The following is a 22,030-nucleotide window of genomic DNA, read 5'->3' as shown; positions in this document are numbered from 1 at the left end:
TGGTGTATAAGAATGCTGAGGATTTATGGGGATTTATTTTGTATCCTGCTACTTTGCTAAAATTATGAATTATTTCTAATAGCTTTTTAGTAGAATCTCTGGGGTTTTCTAGGTATACCATCATATCATCTGCAAAGAGTGATAGTTTGGTTTCCTCATTGCCTACTCTAATTCCTTTAATCTCTTTCTCGACTCTTATTGCAGAGGCTAGTGTTTCTAATACAATATTGAATAATAATGGTGATAGTGGGCAACCTTGCTTCACTCCAGATCTTACCGGAAAGGTTCCAGTTTTTCCCCATTGCATATGATGCTTACTGAAGGTTTAAAATATATGCTCCTAACTATTTTAAGGAAAAGTCCTTTTATTCCTATGCTCTCAAGTGTTTTTATTAGGAATGGCTGTTGGATTTTATCAAATGCTTTTTCTGCATCTATTGAAATGATCATATGGTTTTTGTTTGGTTGATTGTTGATATAGTCAATTATGTTAATAGTTTTCCTAATATTGAACCAGCCCTGCATTCCTGGTATAAATCCTACTTGGTCATAGTGTATTATCCTGGGGATGATTTTCTGTAATCTTTTTGCTAATATTTTATTTAAGATTTTAGCATCAATATTCATTAGGGAGATTGGTCTATAATTTTCTTTCTCTGTTTTCAGCCTACCTGGTTTAGGTATCAGTACCATATCTGTGTCATAAAAGGAGTTTGGTAGGACTCCTTCAATCCCTACTTCTTCAAATAGTTTATTTAGCATTGGAGTTAATTGATCTTTAAATGTTTGATAGAATTCAGATGTAAATCCATCTGGTCCTGGGGTTTTTTTCTTAGGGAGTTGATTGATAGTTTGTTCTATTTCTTTTTCTGAGATAGGAGTGTTTAGGATATTTACTTCTTCCTCTGTTAGTTTAGGTAAGCTATATTTTTGGAGGTATTCTTCTATTTCATTTAGGTTGTCGAATTTATTGGCGTAAAGTTGGGCAAAGTAACTCCTAATTATTGCTCTAATTTCCTCTTCGTTAGTGGTGAGTTCTCCCTTTTCATTTTTAAGACTAACAATTTGATTTTCCTCTTTCCTTTTTTTAATCAGATTTACTAAGGGTTTGTCTATTTTGTTGGTTTTTTCATAGAACCAACTCTTAGTTTTATTAATCAATTCAATAGTTTTTTTACTTTCAATTTTATTGATCTCTTCTTTTATTTTTTGAATTTCAAGTTTAGTGTTTGATTGGGGGTTTTTAATTTGTTCCTTTTCTAGCATTTTTAGTTGCAAGCCCAATTCATTGACCTTCTCTTTCTCTATTTTATACAAATAGGCCTCTAGAGATATGAGATTTCCCCTTATTACCGCTTTGGCTGTATCCCATACATTTTGGTATGATGTCTCATTATTATCATTTTCTTGGATGAAGTTATTAATTATGTCTATAATTTGCTGTTTCACCCAATCATTCTTTAGTATGAGATTATTTAGTTTCCAATTATTTTTTGGTCTACTTTCCTGTGGCTTTTTATTGAATGTAATTTTCAATGCATCATGGTCTGAAAAGGATGCATTCACTATTTCTGCTTACTGCATTTGAGTTTGAGGTTTTTATGTCCTAATATATGATCAATTTTTGTATAAGTTCCATGAACTGCTGAAAAGAAGGTGTACTCCTTTCTGTCCCCATTACATTTTCTCCAGAGATCTATCATATCTAATTTTTCTAGTATTCTATTTATCTCTTTGACTTCTTTCTTATTTATTTTGTGGTTTGATTTATCTAATTCTGAGAGTGCAAGGTTGAGATCTCCCACTATTATAGTTTTACTGTCTATTTCTTCTTGCAGCTCTCTTAATTTCTGTTTTAGGAATTTAGATGCTACACTACTTGGTGCATATATATTTAATATAGATACTTCTTCATTATTCATTCTACCCTTTAGCAAGATATAGTGCCCTTCCTTATCTCTTTTGATTAGATCAATTTTTGCTTTAGCTTGATCTGAGATCAGGATGGCTACCCCTGCTTTTTTGGCTTCACCTGAAGCATAGTAGATTTTGCTCCAACCTTTTACCTTTAACCTGCATGTATCACCCCGCTTCAGGTGTGTTTCCTGTATACAACATATTGTAGGATTCTGGCTTTTAATCCATTCTGCTAACCGCTTCCTCTTTATAGAGGAGTTTACCCCGTTCACATTTATGGTTAAAATGACCAATTCTGTATTACTTGCCATCTTGTTAACCCCGGTTTATGCTTTTCTCCCTTCTTACTCCCTTACCCCCTCCCTTACCCCCCTTCCCAGTATTAAGCTTGTGAGCTCCCCTTGCTTCTCACAGCCCTCCCTTTTTCAGTATCCCTTCACCCCCTTAGAGTTCCCCCCCCCAACTTGCCCCTTTCCCTCCCAGTTACCGTATTCCCTTCCACTTAGCTTATTCCTTCCTTTTTCACTTTTCCCTTCTCACTTTTCAATGAGGTGGGAGAAGTTTCACCATAGATTGAATATGTCTAAAATTCTTCTCTTAATGCCAATTCTGAAAGCAGTAAAATACTCACTATTTTCATTCCTCTCCATTCTTTCTCTCAGATATACTAGGTTTTCTTTGCCTCTTCATGAAATGTAGTACCCCCACTTTCCCTTTTTTCTAGTACAATGTCCTTTCCACAACTAGTTTCTAGAACAAGGTATACATGTATTCTTTATACATCTTTACAGCCGAAATATAGTTCCCAAGATTAATCTTTACCTTTTTAGATTTCTCTTGAGTTCTGTGCTTGTAGATCAAATTTTTTGTTAAGTTCTGGCTTTTTCATCAGAAATAGATGAAATTCGCTTATTTCGTTGAATGTCCATCTTCTTCCCTGGAAAAAGATGCTCAATCTCGCTGGGTAAGTTATTTTTGGTTGCATACCAAGTTCCTTAGCCTTTCGGAATATCATATTCCAGGCCCTTCGATCCTTTAATGTGGATGCTGCCAGATCCTGGGTGATCCTTATTGTGGCTCCTTGATACTTGAATTGGGTTTTTCTAGCCGCTTGCAGTATTTTTTCCTTTGCCTGAGGGTTCTGGCATTTGGCCACTATATTCCTTGGTGTTTTGATTTTAGGATCCCTTTCAGTAGGGGATCGATGAATTCTTTCAATGTCTATTTTACCTTCTGTTTCTATGACTTCTGGGCAGTTCTCTTTGATAATTTCCTGGAAGATAGTGTCCAGGCTTTTTTTTTCATCATACTTTTCTGGAAGTCCGATGATTCTCAGGTTGTCTCTCCTGGATCTGTTTTCCAGGTCTGTTGTCTTCCCCAGAAGGTATTTCACATCCTTTTCCATTGTTTGATTTTTTTGGATTTGCTTGACTGATTCTTCTTGTCTCCTCGAGTCATTCAATTCCAATTGTTCGACCCTGATTTTCAGTGAGGTATTTTCTTCACTCACTTTTTAAGATCTTTTTCTAATTGTCCAATTGAGTTCTTTTGTTCTGTGGAATTTTTTTCCATTTCGCCAATTTTGTTTTTTAGAGAGCTGTTTTCTGTTTCCAGTTCACTAATCCTATTTTTCAAGGATTTGGTTTCTTTATCCACTCTCTCTTTAACTGACTTCTCCAGGCTCTTTTGCCAAGCCTCCCTCTCCTTTTGCAGAGCCTCCCTCTCCTTTTCCCATTTTTTCTTCTAGCTCCCTTGTGAGAGCCTTTTTAATTTCCTCCATGAGATTCATCTGTGCTGAGGGACATAAGGTCTCCTCCTTCGGGGATTCACCTGGGGACTGTTTGTTTTTAGTCTCCTCAGGGTTTGGAGTCTGATCTTTATCTGTATAAAAGCTGTCCAGGGTTAAATTCTTTTTCAGTTTCTTGCTCATTCTGTCTATTTATCAAAGACAAACTTTCTTGACGAGTCTCAAGGATGGTTTCTCTTGGTAAGTAATTGTATGGTTTTTTTTCAGTCGAGCATTAATTCAGAGGCATGAAATGAAATGAATAGTGAGAGAAAAACACGGAGATTACACAGAAGTGTATTTCCTCTCCACCATCTTGGCCGGAAGTCCAGCAACAATCATTTTTAAAAATTTATTTATTGAAAAAAATAAAATAAAAAAATAGAATGAATAAAGAAAGATAGAAAAGGAAAATAAAAAACAAAACAGAAGTTTGTCATGTGTCCAGCAGAATATTGGGAGGATTCAAAATATATAACAATTTCCATTTCAAGAAAGCATATATAATAGTAGAATAAATTATATTCAAGAGGGCCCATTTTTTCTTTGTTTCATTATAGGTTATTCTTTGTCACATTTTTTAGTTTTATTTTTCTCCCTTTCAGCCTCCCCACTTCCCCCAAGCAGTCTATAGTTAAGGACAGATATATTTATATATACATGTATAAATGTATCCCTACACATGTACACACATACATGCACATATATTTATATATATACACATACATAGAACTACTTGCATACATATAAACATATATTCAGACATATTCACATACCCACACATATAAATGAATTTACCCATATGTAAACTTACATCTAAAACAGTATTAATATGGCTGACATATAATGTAGATTTCTCTCTTGATTGAATCTTTAAGATACTTTTTCTAAGATCAATGATTATGAGCTCTATTTTTCACTAATAAATTCTACTCCTGATCCTTGTTGTAGTGTTTGTGTATATCCTGTCTTTCCTATGCTTGCTAACTCTTCCTACTTTTATTCTGGTCCTTAATATGCTTCATTATTACTAATCTCCCACCCTCCATGAATCCCTCCATTGTCTTCTTCCCCTTCCTACTCCCTTCCCTTTTATTTCTTTATAGATTTTAGAGGGCACTATAACCTTCATGGTATATATGTAGTATTGCCTATATAAGCCATTCCCAATGTAAATTTTTTTAGAACTATGAATTAACTTCTTCCCTCTAATGCTTCTGTGTCTATTCTTCCTCTGCTCATTCAGTTTTATCTTTTCTTAGATGGTTTTGCTTTTTAGAATCAGATCATACTCAACTGTGCTCCAATCTTTCTTTTGAGCTACTCATTTCCTGATGTCCATTTTCAACATATGACATACATTTCCATGTAAAAAGCATAAACATTTTTTCATGTTAAGTTCCTTAAAATAATTTTTGATATTGGCTCTCATATGTTAAATTTTCTATTGAGGTCGATTTAGTGAAAGTCCTGAAAATCTACACCTTCATTAAGTGTTCTTTTTCCATTCAATATTATGGATAATTTTTCTGGATATGATATTTTTGTTCATAAGTGCAGTTCTTTAGATAGCTAGCATATATGATTCCAGGAGCTGTGTGTGTGGGGGGGGAAGGGGGTGTGTGGCTGCTGATAAGTCCTGTACAGTTCAAATTGTAGCTCCAGCAAGTATGAATTGGTTATTTTTTGTTATTGTTTCTTGCAAAAATTTCTCTTTGATCTGAGCATTTTGAAATTTGGCAATAATATTCCTGTGTATTTTCCATAAACAGATCTCTCTGAGATGATGATTGGTGGCTTTTTTCTATTTTTACTTTCCCTTCATGTTCTATCATTTCAGGACAATTTTCTTGGATTATTTCTTGCATTATTGTGTCAAGGTTCTGTTTTTGGTCACAACTTTTGGGTAGTTTTATCTTATTGATTGGTTCTCCAGATCTGTTGCTTTTCTTATAAGATGATTTACATTCTGCTCTATTTTTCATTCTTTATATTTTGTTTTGTTATTTCTTGGTATCTTAAAGCTTCACTGGCTTCCTTTGCCCAATTCTAATTTTCAAAAAAATATTTTCATCTTTAGGACTCTGTATCTCCTTTTCTAGTTGGTTAACTTTTTTTTTCAAAATCTTGTTTTTCTTGGATTTTTTTCCTCAATCTTTCTCATTTGATTTTTAAATTCTTTTTTGTGTTTTTCTATAAATTTTCTCTGGGCAGGGTGACATTTAACATTACTTTTGGGTAGAAGAAGTTTTTTTAATCACTGTCTTCCTCTGAAAATGAACCTCAATCCTCTCTATTCTTTAAGTGAGTTTTTATGGTTGGGTTCTTTCATCTTTGCTGGTTCATTTTTTTAAATCATTGAATGGGATACCTTTACTTCAGTTCTCCCCTCTGACCTGGAACCCAAACCAAAAACTCCTCCCTCCTGCAGCAAGTGCTGACAACCAGCAGTGTCTCTGCCCCATTGCTTCTGTACTCCAATTTTAACCAGATTTGGGAATCAGAGTGCCGTAAATTTGGGTGAAAATGAGTAACTTTCACCTTGTGGTATAATGAATAACAAGTATACTGAAAGAGGAGATGAAAATGCAGGAAAACAGATGGTAAGTATGACAAAGAAGCATGATACATTAGTAAAAAAGGACTTCAATTACTGAGACATTTGCCAAAGTGTTCTTTCTTCCCCAAACAGGAAAGGCAATGACATTATTGCTTAGCTTGAAGATAGCTTCTTTTCTTAACAACAATTTTTATTTTTCTCAATCAAGAAACATTGTTAAAGAGGAAAGGAGTATATATGATAGGATCCCTGAGTGGGGAAGGAACCATGACCGGTAAGCATTTCTCTGTCACTATGCATTATAATGTTGGGAAGAGGAGATTTCATTTTCCCTTTTTGTTCTCTTACATTTATTTATTTATAATTTATAATTTTAAAAATTTTTCTGCTTAGCCTTGTCTTTAATTTTTTTGGGGGGATGGTGGTGGTTGTGATCCACAGTTTATTTTTTAAAAATAGCATTTTAGTTTTCCCAAATACATATAAAGATGCTTTTCAACATTCATTTTTTTCTAAAACTTTGTGTTCTAAATTGTTTTTCCTCCCTCTGTTATCTCCCCCATCCCCAAGACATCAAATATGGGTTAAATATGTGCAAACCTTTTAAATATATTTCCTTATTTGTCATGTACATAAGAAAAATCAGACCAAAAAGGAAAAAAAAACACATGAGAAAGAAAAACAAGCAAGCAAATAAAAGAGTAAAAATAATACACTTCAATCCAAATTCAATCTCCACATTTCTCTCTCTGGATGTAATTGGCATTTTCTATTTCAAGTCTATTAGAATTGCGTCGAATCACCACAATGTCGAAAAGAGCCAAGTCCATCATAGTTAATCATTATATAATTTTTTTACTGTGTAAATGTTCTTCTGGTTTTGTTCACTTCACTCAACACCACTTTATATAGGTATTTCTGTTTTTTTTCTGAAATTAGCCTGCTTATCATTTCTTATAAACCAATACTCCATTACCTTCATACACCATAATTTATTCAGCCATTCACTAATTGATGATCATCCACGCAATTTCCAGTTTCTTTCAACTACAAAAAGTTGCTACAAACATTTTTGCACATATGAGTCCTTTTCCCTTTTTATTATTTTTTTTGGGATATACACCCAGCAGAGAGACTACTGGATCAAAGGATGATGCCCAGTTTTATAGCCCTTTGGGCATAGCTCCAAATTACTTGGGGAGAGGAGGTTTCAGAGGGTTCAGTGGAAGAATAAGCAAAATTATTATTCCTGCCTTCACATTCTAATGGGTTACATTCTGATAATGAGAGAGCATATTAATGATTAGTTACAAATAAGATATTGACAAGTTAATAAAACATGATCAAACAAAAGTCAATAGTAATGAGGGAGATGAAAAGGAAAGATATCCTGTAGAAAATGGGATTTGTACTTCCTCTTGGAGGAAGCTAAGGAAGCCATAAGGCATAAATGAGAAGAAGGGGTATTCCAGGAATGGGGGATAATCAATGAAAAAAATGCCCATAATCAAGGGATGGATTATTGCTTAGGAGGAACAGCAAAATAGGCACTGTCATTGAATCATAGAATATGTAAAGTGAAAAATGTGATAAATATAAGTGTATATTTAAAATGTAAGGAGACTGAAAAGCTTAGGGAGGGAAATAGTTTTTGTTGTCTTCTAGGAAGAAATATTTCTGTTTACTACTCTTTGCACAGCCTCTTTTATCTGTTTATTCCTTAGACTGTATATGATGGGATTCACAAAGGGTGGTATTACAGAATAAAACACAGAAAGAATCAGATCCTCAATGGATGCAGAAATTGAAGATGGCCTAAGGTACACATAAAAGCTTGAAATCAGAAATACTAGTACAACAATGATATGGGGGATGCAGGTGGAAAAGGCTTTTCTTTGGTCTTCTTTCACTGGAAACTTCAGCACGGTGGAAAATATGTGAACATAAGAAGCAATGATGAAGGCAAAGCAACCACCCCCAACCCCCAGTCCAGTGACAATTATAAGTATTTCATTACTGAAGGTCTCAGAACAAGAGAACTTGAGTAGAGAGGGGATGTCACAAAAGAATTGTTGGATCACATTGGATCGACAGAAAGGCAGTCGAAATGTGTAAGCAGTATGGAACCCTGCATACAGGAGGCCAGTGAGCAAGCTGGTCAAGGTCATCTGCAGGCAGACTCGGGGACTCATGATCACTGTGTAGTGGAGTGGGTGGCATATGGCGACATAGCGATCACGGGCCATGATGGTGAGGCAGGTCAACTCCACATATACAAAGAAAACCATAAGGAAGATCTGGGCTACACACTCACTCTTTGAGATAGTCCTGCTATTCAATAGGGAGTTAGTAGATGCTTTAGGAAGAGTAACAGTTATGTAGCAAGCATCCACAATGGACAGATTCCTAAGAAAAAAGTACATGGGAGTATGAAGACGTCTGTCAACAGTAGTAACAATAACAATCAGCAGATTCCCCAAGATGGTAGCCAAGACAATCAGTAGGAAAAGCAAAGAATATATGATCTGCAGTTCTCGAATATCAGAAAACTCCATGAGGAGAAATTCACTCACAACAGTCAAGTTAGACATTTCCTTTTATCTAGTGACCTAGAAAGCAAAGGAGAAATATATTTCAAAAAATGAAGACTTTATAATTTGTATTATTCTTGGTACATAAGACTTTTTGAATAATGTACTGGGTTTTTAGGGAGGCAAAAGATTATTAGACATTGTCTTCTCTTCAATACTTAAGGCCCTGAGACTTCACTCCCTGGTGTGGATGATCCTCTAATGATCCAGATAAAAATCCATCTATGATAGGAAAACATCAATCATCTTCATCTTTTGAGATCTTACTCTTGTGCAGCTGACCAAAAGAAAGCCTTTTCTATGCAATACAGTTGTTTTCAGTCAGCAGATATGTAGTTCTTTCCTGATCCCATTGTCAAAATCATTCTGGGTTATATCTGATAACAGAGTATTTGAGTATTCATGATCACCTTCATATCATGATGAGCCAGTGGAAGTAAATTTTAATGGACTCCAGGCATCTAGCTGACATGGTGAATAGAGAATTGGGCCTGGAGTTAGGATGTCCTGAGTTTAAATCCAGTCTCAAACACTTTTCAGATATAGGATCTTGAACAAGTCACTTACCCACTGTTAGTGTCAGTTGCCCTGACTATAAAATGGGAGTAATAATACATCTATTTCCTATGATTGTTAAAAGGAGCAAATTAAATCATATTTGACCACCACATAGTAGGTACTATATAAATTATAGCTATTATGTTTGCTTAAATTTTTATTCACATGAAAGTTTTCCAGTAAACACATTCTTCATACAAGATGCCAAGATGACATATATCTTGATAGAAATGTCCTTTTATGCATAAGAAGTTTGCAGGACTCAATTATTGCCATTATAGGGTATTGGTAAAGTTTAAATTAAAATCATTCTTGAACATTTTTTTATTTTCAGATCCCCTAGATTTCCCAATGTATTCCTCCACTACTACTCTCCTGAAAAGAATTCCTTTTAATAAATACATTTAAAAATTAGTGAGAAAAAAATCAACAACAATGAAACAAAAACAGAAACAAAAACCAACATTGAAATAGTCTAGCATTACATGAAGTCTACTATCTCCATAGATTCTCCCCTTTGCAAGAAAGATTCAATGAGAGGAGATAGTTTTTTTTTTCATTTTGAGGTCATTTAGTAATACCTTCCAGCATTCCATTGGATAAATTTCTTTCCATTTTCATTGTTTTAGTCATTACACATATTGTTTCTTTACTTCTACTTATTTAACATCTTTTCCATCAGCTTATATGACTTTACTCAATTCTGTTTTGTTCATACATAATTTATCATAGAGTAACATACCATCATATTTGTGTATCACAATTTGTTTAGCCATTCCCTGATTAATTGATAAGGATTTTGTTTATAGATTTTGCTACAACAAAAAGTGTTGCTACAAATTTTGGGTGTCTATGAGACCTTTTTTTGGTCATTGGCCACTTTAAGAATATGTCTGTGAATGAGGTCTTTTTGTAAAAGGATATAGATACTTGGTGACTATCAAAGAATACCTCCATATTACTTTTCAGAATGGTTAGACCAACTGAATTAAAATTTCAGAATGGTTGGAACAAATTGAGTGTGTTAGGTGAAGTTACTAGAAATAAAAATGTTCTGCTGTAATCAATTTTTGGAAAATAAGGCATTTAACCTAAGTTAAGTGAAATAAGATTATTAAGAATATAATTTTAATAAAGGTTATTTATACCAGGGTCTATGCATTAAATACATTACTTTCTAGAATGAATGTCTATTGATTCTATCTCCTCCTTCCCTCCCTTTCTCCCTTTATTTCTGTTTGTTTTTCTTTTTCTCTGTCTCCAAGGACTAATGTGCCTATTCCATCATATCTACCTATTTGCATCCTGGATTTCCCAATTTTATCATGAGTTTCCAACATCTCTCATAGCCATCTGTTTCCTTTTATTCCCAAGGTCACAATACTAGCTTAACTTCTCATTCACTCTTACCTGGAGATTGCAGTAAAACTCCCTATTGGTTTTAAGGGATTTAGGCTAGCTTCTTCATCCAGTTCAGGAGACTCGTGGTACCTCCCTCATCTAGTGCGAATTTAAATAAAATGATAAAGAGATAGACCAGACCTATAATTTTATTGCTGTAATGAAGTCCAGGCGAGAAAATATCATTGAGAATTGCAGATCAGCTCCTCTTCTGCAAATTTGTCTGCTAATTGCCTGGGACACTGAGAAATTCATGCCTTCTCTGGGTCAAACTGCTGGTATATGCCTGAACCTACTTTTGAATTCTGAGGCCCAAGAACTATTCATCATGCCAAAATGTGATAGGGAAAGTGAGACTGATGACTCTGCAACTCTGCCTCACGTAAATCTAATTCCCTTATCAGTTAAGACATCATAATGTCATTGGTTCTCCTCAAAAACAAACAATTATAATAATAAAGAATATTGTCATATATGAATACTGTCATATAAGAATAGTAATATCTCCTGATACATTATGTACACATACTTGTTCATACAAATATACCTTCAGGTTTACATAAGCATATGTATATACAAATGCATATTAATACGTAAGGAGTAGTGCCATGGCATAGTAGAGAGATAACTTGGGCATCTGGAAGATCTGGGTTAAAATATTGCCTTTTTCACATCTTGATTGAGTAGGACTACAAGGCAAGAGTTTCAACCTCTCTGTACTCCAATAATTTTCATATTAGATACTGATCTACTTTAGCAAAGGGGACTCAACACTACAAGAACTTCTTTACTATGAGATCATAGCTTTTGCGACCTACAACCAGGAAAAAAGTATATGTTTTTAACAGTAAAAAGTATATGTTTTTAAAAAGAAAAGCAAGGAAAGAAATAGAAATGAAAATAAAATAATTCTATGCACACTTACTTGTTCTTTTCCCACATAAATTAACAGGGATCCCTGCTATTGGCTTCTCTCATGACTTGTGGTGTTTCAATTTCATAAACATCATCTCCTCATTGTAGACACAAAGATTCAGGAATTTCTCAAGAGAGGTAGGAGATTCTTAGAGCTCCTATACTGTCTCAGTACAATCATGATATTCTGATTTGGCTAGAATTCCACTCTTGGAAAGCTGCCTGTTTTACTGCTGCCACTGCCTTCAGGGACATTATCCCTGATGTCCAACTAGACTCAGAAAATTCAGAAATAGTTTCAAGAAGATAATTGTATCTAGGTGGAAAGGAAAAAAAACAAGTCATATCCTGAGATTTAGCTTTAAGTTTCCAGAAATATCAATGCATGTTATTATTCAGTTTTTTCAATGATGTTCAACTTTTCATTCCCATTGGGGGTTTTCTTGGGAAAGATACTGGAATGGTTTGACATTTACTTTTCCTGATCATATGAGGAAATTGGGGCAAGCAGAGTGAAGTGACTTCAGGTTTTCTCCACCATGCTTCCTATATGGATAATTCAGCACAGTCTTTTGACTTTCTTTTTGTGTGTTATCTTCTCCCATTAGAGGGCAAGACCTTTGAGGACAGTAACAGTCATTCTTTATTCTTTTTTTTTTTCCTGAGGCAATTGGGGTTAAGTGACTTGCCCAGTTTCACACAGTTAGGAAATATTAAGTGTCTGAGCTCTGATTTGAACTCAGATCCTCCTGACTTCCGGGCTGGTGCTCTATCCACGGTACCACCTAGATGCCCCCATTCTTTATTCTTTATCCCAGCTCTTAGCACGGTGCCTGACACACCATAAGCACTTAATAAATGCTTATTGATTTGACATGATTGAATTCACTTAAATGAGATGAGTACTGAGGTCTCTTCCATCTCTCAAATTTTATTATTTTTTTCTATTCCTATTCTAAGAACTCTAGTTCAATCAGTGTGACAAATGCTTCTGGAAAGAGCATGACAATCAATTTTCTTATTGTTTTACTCATTATTCTTGACTTTCTCAAATCAAAACACTCCTTTGTGACACTCATGCCCCTAATTTATGTTGTCTTCCCCTGTTAGAATATAAGTTCCTTGGGCACAGAAACTACCTTGATTTTTTATTTATATCTTCAGTATTTAGCATAGTGTTTTTGACACATAGTATGTACTTAATAAATACCTTTTAATTCAACTATTCATTTTGTACAATTTAAAATACATATTGCTATATATCTCCGAATTTGGCATATTCTTCATTTCTTACAGCACAATATTCTATTATCTATTTACTGAGAGGGTATGGTAAGGACAGGTGGTGACTTCTTCTCCAATCAGAGCTTCATTCTGCCCTCCTCACATTCATTTAACTCCCAGAAAGAATGGATTAGGTTTTGATTGCTAAAAAATACCCATCACTCACCTGGATGGGGTATTTCCTGGCTCTAGTAGGAAATTTAAGATAAACTTGTATTAATATCTGGCTATATTACTGTGTGTGAGACTTTGCACAGTCTCTTCACCTTTTTAGTTTTAATTTTCATTTATTTATTTTTTAATTTTAGTTTCTTTTGTTTTCTGAGGCAATTGGGGTTAAGTGACTTGCCCAGAGTCACACAGCTAGGAAGAGTCTGAGATCAGATTTGAACTCAGATCCTCCTGACTTCAGGGATGGTGCTCTATCCACTGTGCCACCTAGCTGTCCCTTTAATTTTCATTTACAATGACGAGGTTACATGAGATAACCTTTAAACTGAGCTCTAAATATCCTATCCCTACATCTTTGATTTTATCTTCCACAATATATTAGATTGGGTTTTGCTTTGGTAATGGTTCACTGGCCAATGGGATGACCATTTGGTGGATACTCTTACTCCTGGCACACCACGTGGAGAGGCCTGGGGAGCCTCTTACTAGAGATTCCTGTATTTGGTAGGAGGGCCTCCCCTTCATTAGAGAACTTAGATAGTTATACTATAATTATTTCTTATCTGCTTAATGCAAGAAAAGCATTTAGTGTGAGTGATAAGCATTCCAAAAGGACTAACTGGCTCAAATAATGCCTTTTTATTTCATTCCTACAAGAGTTCTGGTGAGGAATTAAAGACTGCTGTAATCCTTCAAGGGTGGAAGAAGATCTAGTAGCAGAAGATTACTCTGATAAGCAGGGCCCACAGGAACTCATTCATATACGGAAATGTTACTTCTGACCCTCTTATTTCTATTCTTCCCTATTGTAAGTGAAGGAGTTTGGGTGGTGGAACAGAGGGACTGTTACCTTATGTTTTCTGAGAGGTCAGAAGAATGAGTTGCCAGAGGTCCAGTGATGGGAGTCTATGCCAATATTTGCATTTGACCATTTTGATAAAGAACACTGAACCCAAAATTTCATTGGACTGATGGCAACCAGGAGGGAAAGACTCACTTAACCGCTACTTGATATGTGGAAGGGTACTTGGTAGTAGTAAAAGTTTGTAATTGCATTATGCATCTGGAGCCAAATGAAACACAATTTTTTTCTCCTTCACATGATAAGTCCCTCAAATACCTGAAGGTAGTTAGGCACCTTGCCTTCTCTTCTCCAGGTTAAATTTCCCCAGTTGCTTTGCTCTTCACTGTGCTGGCTTCCCTCCTCTGGACACTCATCAACTTAGTTCTCTTGGGACTTGATGCCCGACAGAACATAACACTCCAGATGAGGTCTGAGAAGATCAGAGAACAGTAGGGTGATCATTCTCCCATCATTCCCAATTCCTGGAAGTTTCATCAATATTAATGGAGTCAAAATGTCATTCATTATATCTGGGGATTGCCACAACATAATGCTAACATGCTGAGATATGAAAGACAGAAGTCATCTTCAGACAAAATACTCCAGGAAGGCTTGGTAGTCACAATGGTAAAGAAAGTAATGAGTGTGGAGATAGTTTTTTTCTTTCTTGTCCCCGCCAAAACCATGTGTCATTAGGGGGTAGTTCTTGTCTTACTTTAACACATCTGACAAATGAGCGTGAAGATCTTGTGAAACAGCATCCCAAGAGGTAAAGCCTATTAGCTAAAAAAGCAGGACTTAAGATTTTGTACCATTTAAATAGACTGGAGATTTTTCTAACAACAAGCTTAAATTTGCATCTTTGTAGCTTCCACCCATTGCTCTTTTCTCTCTGGAGCCAAATGGAAGAGACCTTATCCCTTGCCCACATGACAAATCCATCAAATACCTGGACAGCTACATCATCTTCCTGTCCCCACTGTTTTCTCTCTTCTAAGTTGTTTTCCCAGTTCCTTCCAATGATCTTTGGATGACATGGACCAAAGGTTCTATATCATCCTTGCTACCTTCCTGTGGACACTCATCACCTTATCAGCTCTCTTAGATATTGTTACCCAGAATTAAATACAACACTACAGATGAAGTTTGATAAGGACAGAGAACAGTGAAATGATCATTGCCCCTACTCCCATTCCTAGATGCTTCATCTCTCTTGATGTAGACATTAGGTGTCATTACATTTGAGGGCTTCTACATCACTATATCGACATACTGAGATTTCAGGACCTGAAAACTCCCAGATCTCTTTCAAAACTATTGCTATTATTGGGAAACACACCTAAAACTTCCCTTTAATCCAGCAGTGTCACTACTGGGTCTATATTCCAAAAACATTGTGAAAAAAAGGGAAAAGTACTGACATGTACAAAAATATAGCATCTTTTTTTTGTGGTGGCAAGGAAATTGAAATTGAGTAGATGTTCCTCAGTTGGAGAATCTGTTGAATAATTTATGACATATAAATGTAATGGATTATTATTATTCTAAAAGAAATGATGAGTAGGCTGACTTTAGAAAAGCCTGGATTGACTCTCATGAACTCTCATGTATTCTCAGTGAAATGAGCAGAATCAGGAAAACATTATACCCAGTAACAGCAATGTCATGTGAGACCAAACTATGATAGTCTTAACTCTTCTCAGCAATACAGTGATTCAAGAGAATTCTAATAGACTTGGGGAAAATGTCATCTACATCCAAAGAGAGAACTATAGAAAGTGAATATGGATCAAAGCAATAACATTTTCATGTTTTTTTTTTAATTTATTTGTATTTTCTTTTTTTTGTGGTTTTCCCCTTTTGTCAATTTTTCTTTCATAACAAGACTAATATGGAAATATGTTTTAAATGATAGTACATGCTTAATGTATCAGATTGCTTTCTGTCTTGGATAGGTGAGAAGGAGGGAAAGCATGGAGAAAATAAAATTTGGAATTCACAATCTTATAAAAATGAATGTTGCATGGCATCTTTACATGTAATTGGAAAAACAAATAAAATTAAATAAAAATTTTTAAAAATCTAATGATGTCTAAAAAAAAAATTATTGCATTATGTTTGATCCCATTCTTTCCTGTGATCAGGATGGTATAGAAAAGAGGATCCCCTAGGGATTGGGAGGAAATATTGATACTTCTCTTCTTTTTATATATTTTCAGTAAATATCACTTGGTAATAACTAGGGACAGCTGGGCAACACAATGCATAGAGTTCCCGGCCTGGAGTTAGAAAAATTCATCATCCTGAGTGAAAATGTAGTCTGAAACACTTATTTCCTGTGTGTCCCTAGGCAAGGCACTTAATCCTGTTTGCATCAATTTTAGCATCTGTAAAATGAGCAGCAATAGGAAATGGCAAACCAATCCAGTTTTTTTTTTTTTTTGTTCTTTGCATTTGATCTCTTGAAGGCCTGCAGGCTTCCTGATTCAAGTTCCACCCTAACCTGAAAGGCTAAGATAGCTTGTGACCAAGGTCAGTCTGAAGGCAAGATGGAAGTGGCCTGAAGACTCTGACCTAGAGGAGTCCCAAGGAGTTTCCAAGATGCCAAACTCAGTTGGGAAATAGTCCCTAATTTGTAAATACAACCATGGAACTTGCCTGGGAGAGTAGAAGCATCTAGACAATGCTCAGAGAGACCTGGATAGGGAGGTAATGATAGATAACAAGAAGAATCTGCTGTCACTAGGATTTCAAGTTTCTAGATCAGAGTCACATAACTATAGAAGGCCTATGGTGTTTTAAAAAAAGTTTGAGAAAATTATTTCTGGGTAATTTATTCATTTGAGTAATAATGCCAGTATTTTAGTAAAAGAATGGCCATTTGGCCATCTCTCTCTTACATCAAAGACATCCATAGCAGGGTAGACTGACAGGTTATTAGTCTACTGAAAGAGGAGTATTCCTAAGGGTGGCAATCTACTCTTTTAGGCTAACAATTAAGAATGAATAATACCTGAGGATCTGAACCTCAACTTTGATTATGTCATTTACTTTTAAGTTATCCAGACCCTTGGGCAATTTATTCCAAGAATTTATCTCCACCCAAATTTGTGCAGAACACAAAGCTTTCTTCACCTGAATGAGGTCTGTAGAAAGGACAGATTGAGTCAACCTTCAGAAACTGAGGTCTTTAAATGAGGATAAAAGAAAAAGGAGGAAATATGAATCTCCCCAAATTATTGATTATTGACAATCATTTCTCTTATCTTGATGGAAGCGACTGGGGAAATAAATTCTAAAAAGCCTTTCTCAAAGTCCCCTTTTAGTAAGAGAATAAATATGAATCAAAGGATTCAGCACCATAGCCTGGTAATTATTTGAGAGAGTTGGGCAGAAGAACCCCACAAAATATATTTTCTGGGATTCCAGGTTTACAAAGGCATGGAAATATGATAATACCGTTAGGAGATAAAAGTAGAGAAAAATTCAGGCAAGTGACTGACATACATGACAAAACTGATGACGAATATTAATGGATTTGCCATTTTTGAAAATCTGAGGTCAATCTTTGTTCTATTAATGAACTTCAATAGGAAAAAAGTCTTCGTAAATGTGATAGACATGAAAAAACTAAACAATATTTAAAGATAAAACAAATAATATTTTTTATGTAAGAACTTTGTAAGTCTAATAAATCCATGAAGTAATGTATTTAATTTCAGAAAAATGGATAGCAGAGATGCATCATCTGAATGTCAAAGAGATCTTGTAATAAATGTAGAAAAGCCTTCAGGAAGAGAGAAAATGTTATCAGGGATTAGAAAGATACTGGAGAGATACTATATAAGTGCAATGAATGTGGGAAATTCTTCAAGGACAAGTGGAAACACATTGTGCATCATGACTGTAGAGAAATTTCATTAATTTAATCAATGTGGGAAAATCTTTAGATTGGGGGACATCTGATTCAACATAAAACAATTCATCTTGAATAGAGACTTAATGCAATAAATGAGAGACTTCAGTCATAGACATCTTGTTTTATTAGAATGTGCATCTGGGAAAAATGATTTCAGTGTGATGAATACAGGAAAATTTTATATAACAAAAGAAACCTTGCTGAACTTTAAATCACTGAACTCTAAGATTTAGACTAAGAAGCAAATTTCCAAATCATTTAATTCAATCTCTGTTTTACAGATGAGGGATGTAAGGGATAGGAAACTAAAATGGCTTGCCTATAAGAGCACAAATAATGATCAAAAGATCTGGAATTGGAAATAAAATCTCCAAGACAAACTTACAGTTCTTTATCACATGCCATGCTGTCTCTAAATTTGTGCAACAAAGAAATCACGTAAGTCTAAGGGATGTGATAAAACCTTTATCTTCAACTCATACTTTCTATTCCATGAGAGAAAATACTAAAGGGAAATACAATTAATATAATGTTCATGTGAAAATGTTATGATACTGGTAAAATGTTTTTCCCCCCACATCATAGATTTCATTTTGTAAATTAATTGTAGGAATATGATAGGATTAAAATAGTTTTGAATCATATTTTAAGTTAAATACAAGAGACTCAAACTACTGACCTTTTTATAGAAGATATTTTGTTTATTCAAGTTAGAGGTAAAATTAACTCTGTTCATCTATTTTTTCTATAATACATATTTTTTCTGGGCATGAAAAACTGTTTTTTAGAAATGTAAAGTATTAGCTGGGTGTCATTAATAAATAAATGACAGCTAAATTGTATTGGACTCAGTTATCCATTTTTAATATGAAGACAAATATGTCCTTAGTGTTAACTAAGTTAATATGTACCTAATTAAGTCAGAGAACTTATTTCTCCAATGTAATTTCTGTAAAGGTACTCAACTCACACTATGGCTCTAATATTCACAGCAACAAATATTCTTACTTTCAAAGAAAGAGTCAAAATATAAATGATTCAACAGCTCATTTTATTTTTACCATAACAAGCTTTATATCCAAATAGATCAGAATAACACAGCTGATTATTTTTGATCTGTTGACCTTTATGCAAGGATTCAACTGAGAAATGTATTATTTGATTTCATGCCATTTGTAACCATCACTCTTGCAAAATAAACTCCATCAGATCTGAACAAAAGGACCTGTTAGTGAAAGAGAGAGAAAGGACTTTGATCCATTCCACAATAGCAGATTGCTAGATATCACAATATCAATTGTAAGATATGATAAATTATAATAGTATATTTTTAAAAAGGCAGGCCTTTATTATTATCCATTATTATTTGGCTGATTAGCCAAAAACAGAGATCTTGAAGTTACCTTTTCATTCTTGCAGATCCTTTTTATCATAACCATCCCTTAAATAATTGGGTGATAGGATATTGGATCTTCAAACTCAAGAAACCCATACCTGATTAGTTTTCCCATTGAAACGTATCCTACATTTCTTCTTTCTGTTGATGGTGCCATCATTTTCTCTGAAATACAGGCCACAGATAATAAGATAACTTTATTTTTTCCATTTGATATATTCTGATATTTTGGGCCATTATTCATGACTTTTCTTAGCAAGGCAAGAGGCTTCATGTTTTACTATTATATCATTTTGACATGATTTAGTCACCTTTCTTTATGTAAATTGATTTTGCACTAATATTTCTAGAAGGGTCAGGATTAAATCTTTTTCTTTTGGCAATTGAATTAAGTGACTTATCCAGGATCATACAACTAGTAAGTGTCTGAAGTACTCCTGACTCCTGGGCCAATGTGCCATCTACTGCACAACCTAGATGCCCCCAGTATTGAATCTTTCTTGCCTATAACATCATGTTTTTTAAAGTTTCCCTAATTTGTATTTTAATATTATCAAAAAATTCCTCTAGTTCTGCTCCACAGTGTCCATGTACTATAATACTACTCTTCCTATATTAAATTATAACATCATCTCATTTTATCTTCTTGCTTTCACTATATTTTCTTGCCCTTATTCTAACAGCTTTTTCAGAACTCACAGTCTCACTCTCATTTATATGCTGTTCATTTCCTAGTCTGCCAGAGAATTAGCACAGTATGGTGGAAAGAGCAATAGATTTGGAGTCAAAGAGTCACAATAGATTTGGGTGAAATATAGGTTGGATGAGATCGCACAAGTCTTTCCATGCCTTCATGAACTCTCTTTTTCATGCTTTTTAAAACAAATTCTAAATTCCAACACCAAAAAAGAATATTTCCATGTAAAAAGTGACTGTTATTGCTCAGTCATTTCAATCACATCTGACGACACCATTTGGGATTTTCATGGCACACATATTGTTGGGGGTTGCTATTTATAGGGCATATAAATATTGATGTCTATTCTATATTACTTTAAAATCATTAATTTAGCATGTTACTTTTTTTTTTAAAGAAAGATACCAGACTAACCTTCAGTGGTATCCCCTAGAAGCCTTAAGGAGAGATGAATTCAACTCTGTTCTAAGGAGACAGACATAACTATGGGAAGTTGACTTGGAAAAAAGATTCCATGCATCATGTATGGACTAGATTCCTTATTTATAAGACACAAAGCATGCTGCAAAAGACTTTAGGCTAAAGAAATTCTACTATTTGAAATTGTTGAATATGCCTCAAATAATATTGCTACTGATATTGATAATATCAAAGACAACTTCAGAAGCTTTTTCTCCATTTAGATCAGTGATTAATGCATACCTAACAAGATGTAAAGAATAGTCCATAATCCCACAACATCACAAATAGACATATATCTTAATAGCATTTTTTAATTATGGATGAATTAGGTTCAACAACATTAAGAAAGAAGTACGTTTATGCTTTATTCCTTAACAAAAACTTTCTCCTCATTACCACTCTTACAGCCTCTTTTATCTGCTTGTTCCTTAGACTATATATAATGGGATTCAGAGAGGGAGGTATTATGGAATAGAATATTGAAAGGATTATATCTTTAAAGGACCCAGAATCTGAAGGTGGTTGTAGGTATGCATAATTGCCTGAAATAAGGAACAAAGAAACCACAATGATATGAGGGACACAAGTAGAGAAGGCTTTTCTTTGGTCTTCTTTCACTGGAAATTTAAGCACAGTGGAAAATATTCTAATATAAGATGCAGTGATGAAGGTAAAGCAGCCAGCCCCAACCACCACAGCAGAAACAAGTAAGGATAGTGTGTTGCTGAATGTTTCTGAGCAAGAGATCTTCAGAAGAGAGGGGATATCACAGAAAAACTGATTGATCACATTAGATTGGCAGAAAGACAATTGAAATGTTAACCCAGTATGGAAACCTGCATACAAAAGGCCAGTGAACAAGCAGGTTAAGGTCATCTGCATACACACACGAGGGTTCATGATCACTGGGTAATGGAGTGGATGGCAGATGGCAACATAGCGATCACGGGCCATGACAGTGAGCAAAGTAAATTCAGCATATGCCATGACAATCATCAGAAATATCTGTGTTGCACATCCAGTAATTGATATAACCCTGTTGTTCACCAGGAAGTTGATGGATGCTGGGGGAATAGTTATTGATATGAAGCAGGCATCCACAATGGACAGATTCCTAAGGAAAAAGTACATGGGGGTGTGGAGTCTCCTGTCCATGGTGGTGATGATGACAATGAGGAGATTCCCCATCAGGCCTGCTGAGTAAATGAGAAAGAAAAGCAAAGAATATAAGATCTGTAGCTCTCTGATGTCAGAAAACCCCATAAGGAGAAATTCAGTCACGGAGGTAAAGTTAGACATTTTCAGACTTCAGGGAGACCTAGGGAGTCAAAGACAATTTAAACCATCCATCAATCAATGATTATTAAGGGCACAGTCTGGGTAAAGTTTAGAAGATTTTTTGTTTACCATTTTTACCATTACTGCATAAGAAAAGGTTCTTGTCATTTACTGGCTGTTTGACTGTAGGCAAGTTAGGGTAGCTCTCAAGGAAAAACAAAACCTATCTAAGAGTTGTGTGAGAAGGGCAG

The 22,030-nt window shown here is 34.9% G+C and overlaps 2 protein-coding genes across 2 annotated transcripts; both read right to left on the bottom strand.

Moving 5' to 3' along the window:
- Nucleotides 1-7,924: 7,924 nt before the first annotated feature.
- Nucleotides 7,925-8,854, bottom strand: LOC127556483 (olfactory receptor 14C36-like). The gene has a single exon (XM_051989657.1). The coding sequence runs from the start codon at nucleotides 8,852-8,854 to the stop codon at nucleotides 7,925-7,927; it is 930 nt and encodes a 309-aa protein (XP_051845617.1).
- Nucleotides 8,855-20,858: 12,004 nt separating this feature from the next.
- Nucleotides 20,859-21,800, bottom strand: LOC127556478 (olfactory receptor 14C36-like). The gene has a single exon (XM_051989654.1). It carries the CDS (start codon nucleotides 21,798-21,800, stop codon nucleotides 20,859-20,861), a length of 942 nt encoding a protein of 313 aa, XP_051845614.1.
- Nucleotides 21,801-22,030: the final 230 nt, after the last annotated feature.

Source organism: Antechinus flavipes, chromosome 3 (genome assembly GCF_016432865.1).
Source record: "Antechinus flavipes isolate AdamAnt ecotype Samford, QLD, Australia chromosome 3, AdamAnt_v2, whole genome shotgun sequence".
Taxonomy (NCBI): Eukaryota; Metazoa; Chordata; class Mammalia; order Dasyuromorphia; family Dasyuridae; genus Antechinus; species Antechinus flavipes.
Note: the sequence above shows the minus strand (reverse complement) of the source record. Positions and strands in the feature narration are given on the sequence as shown.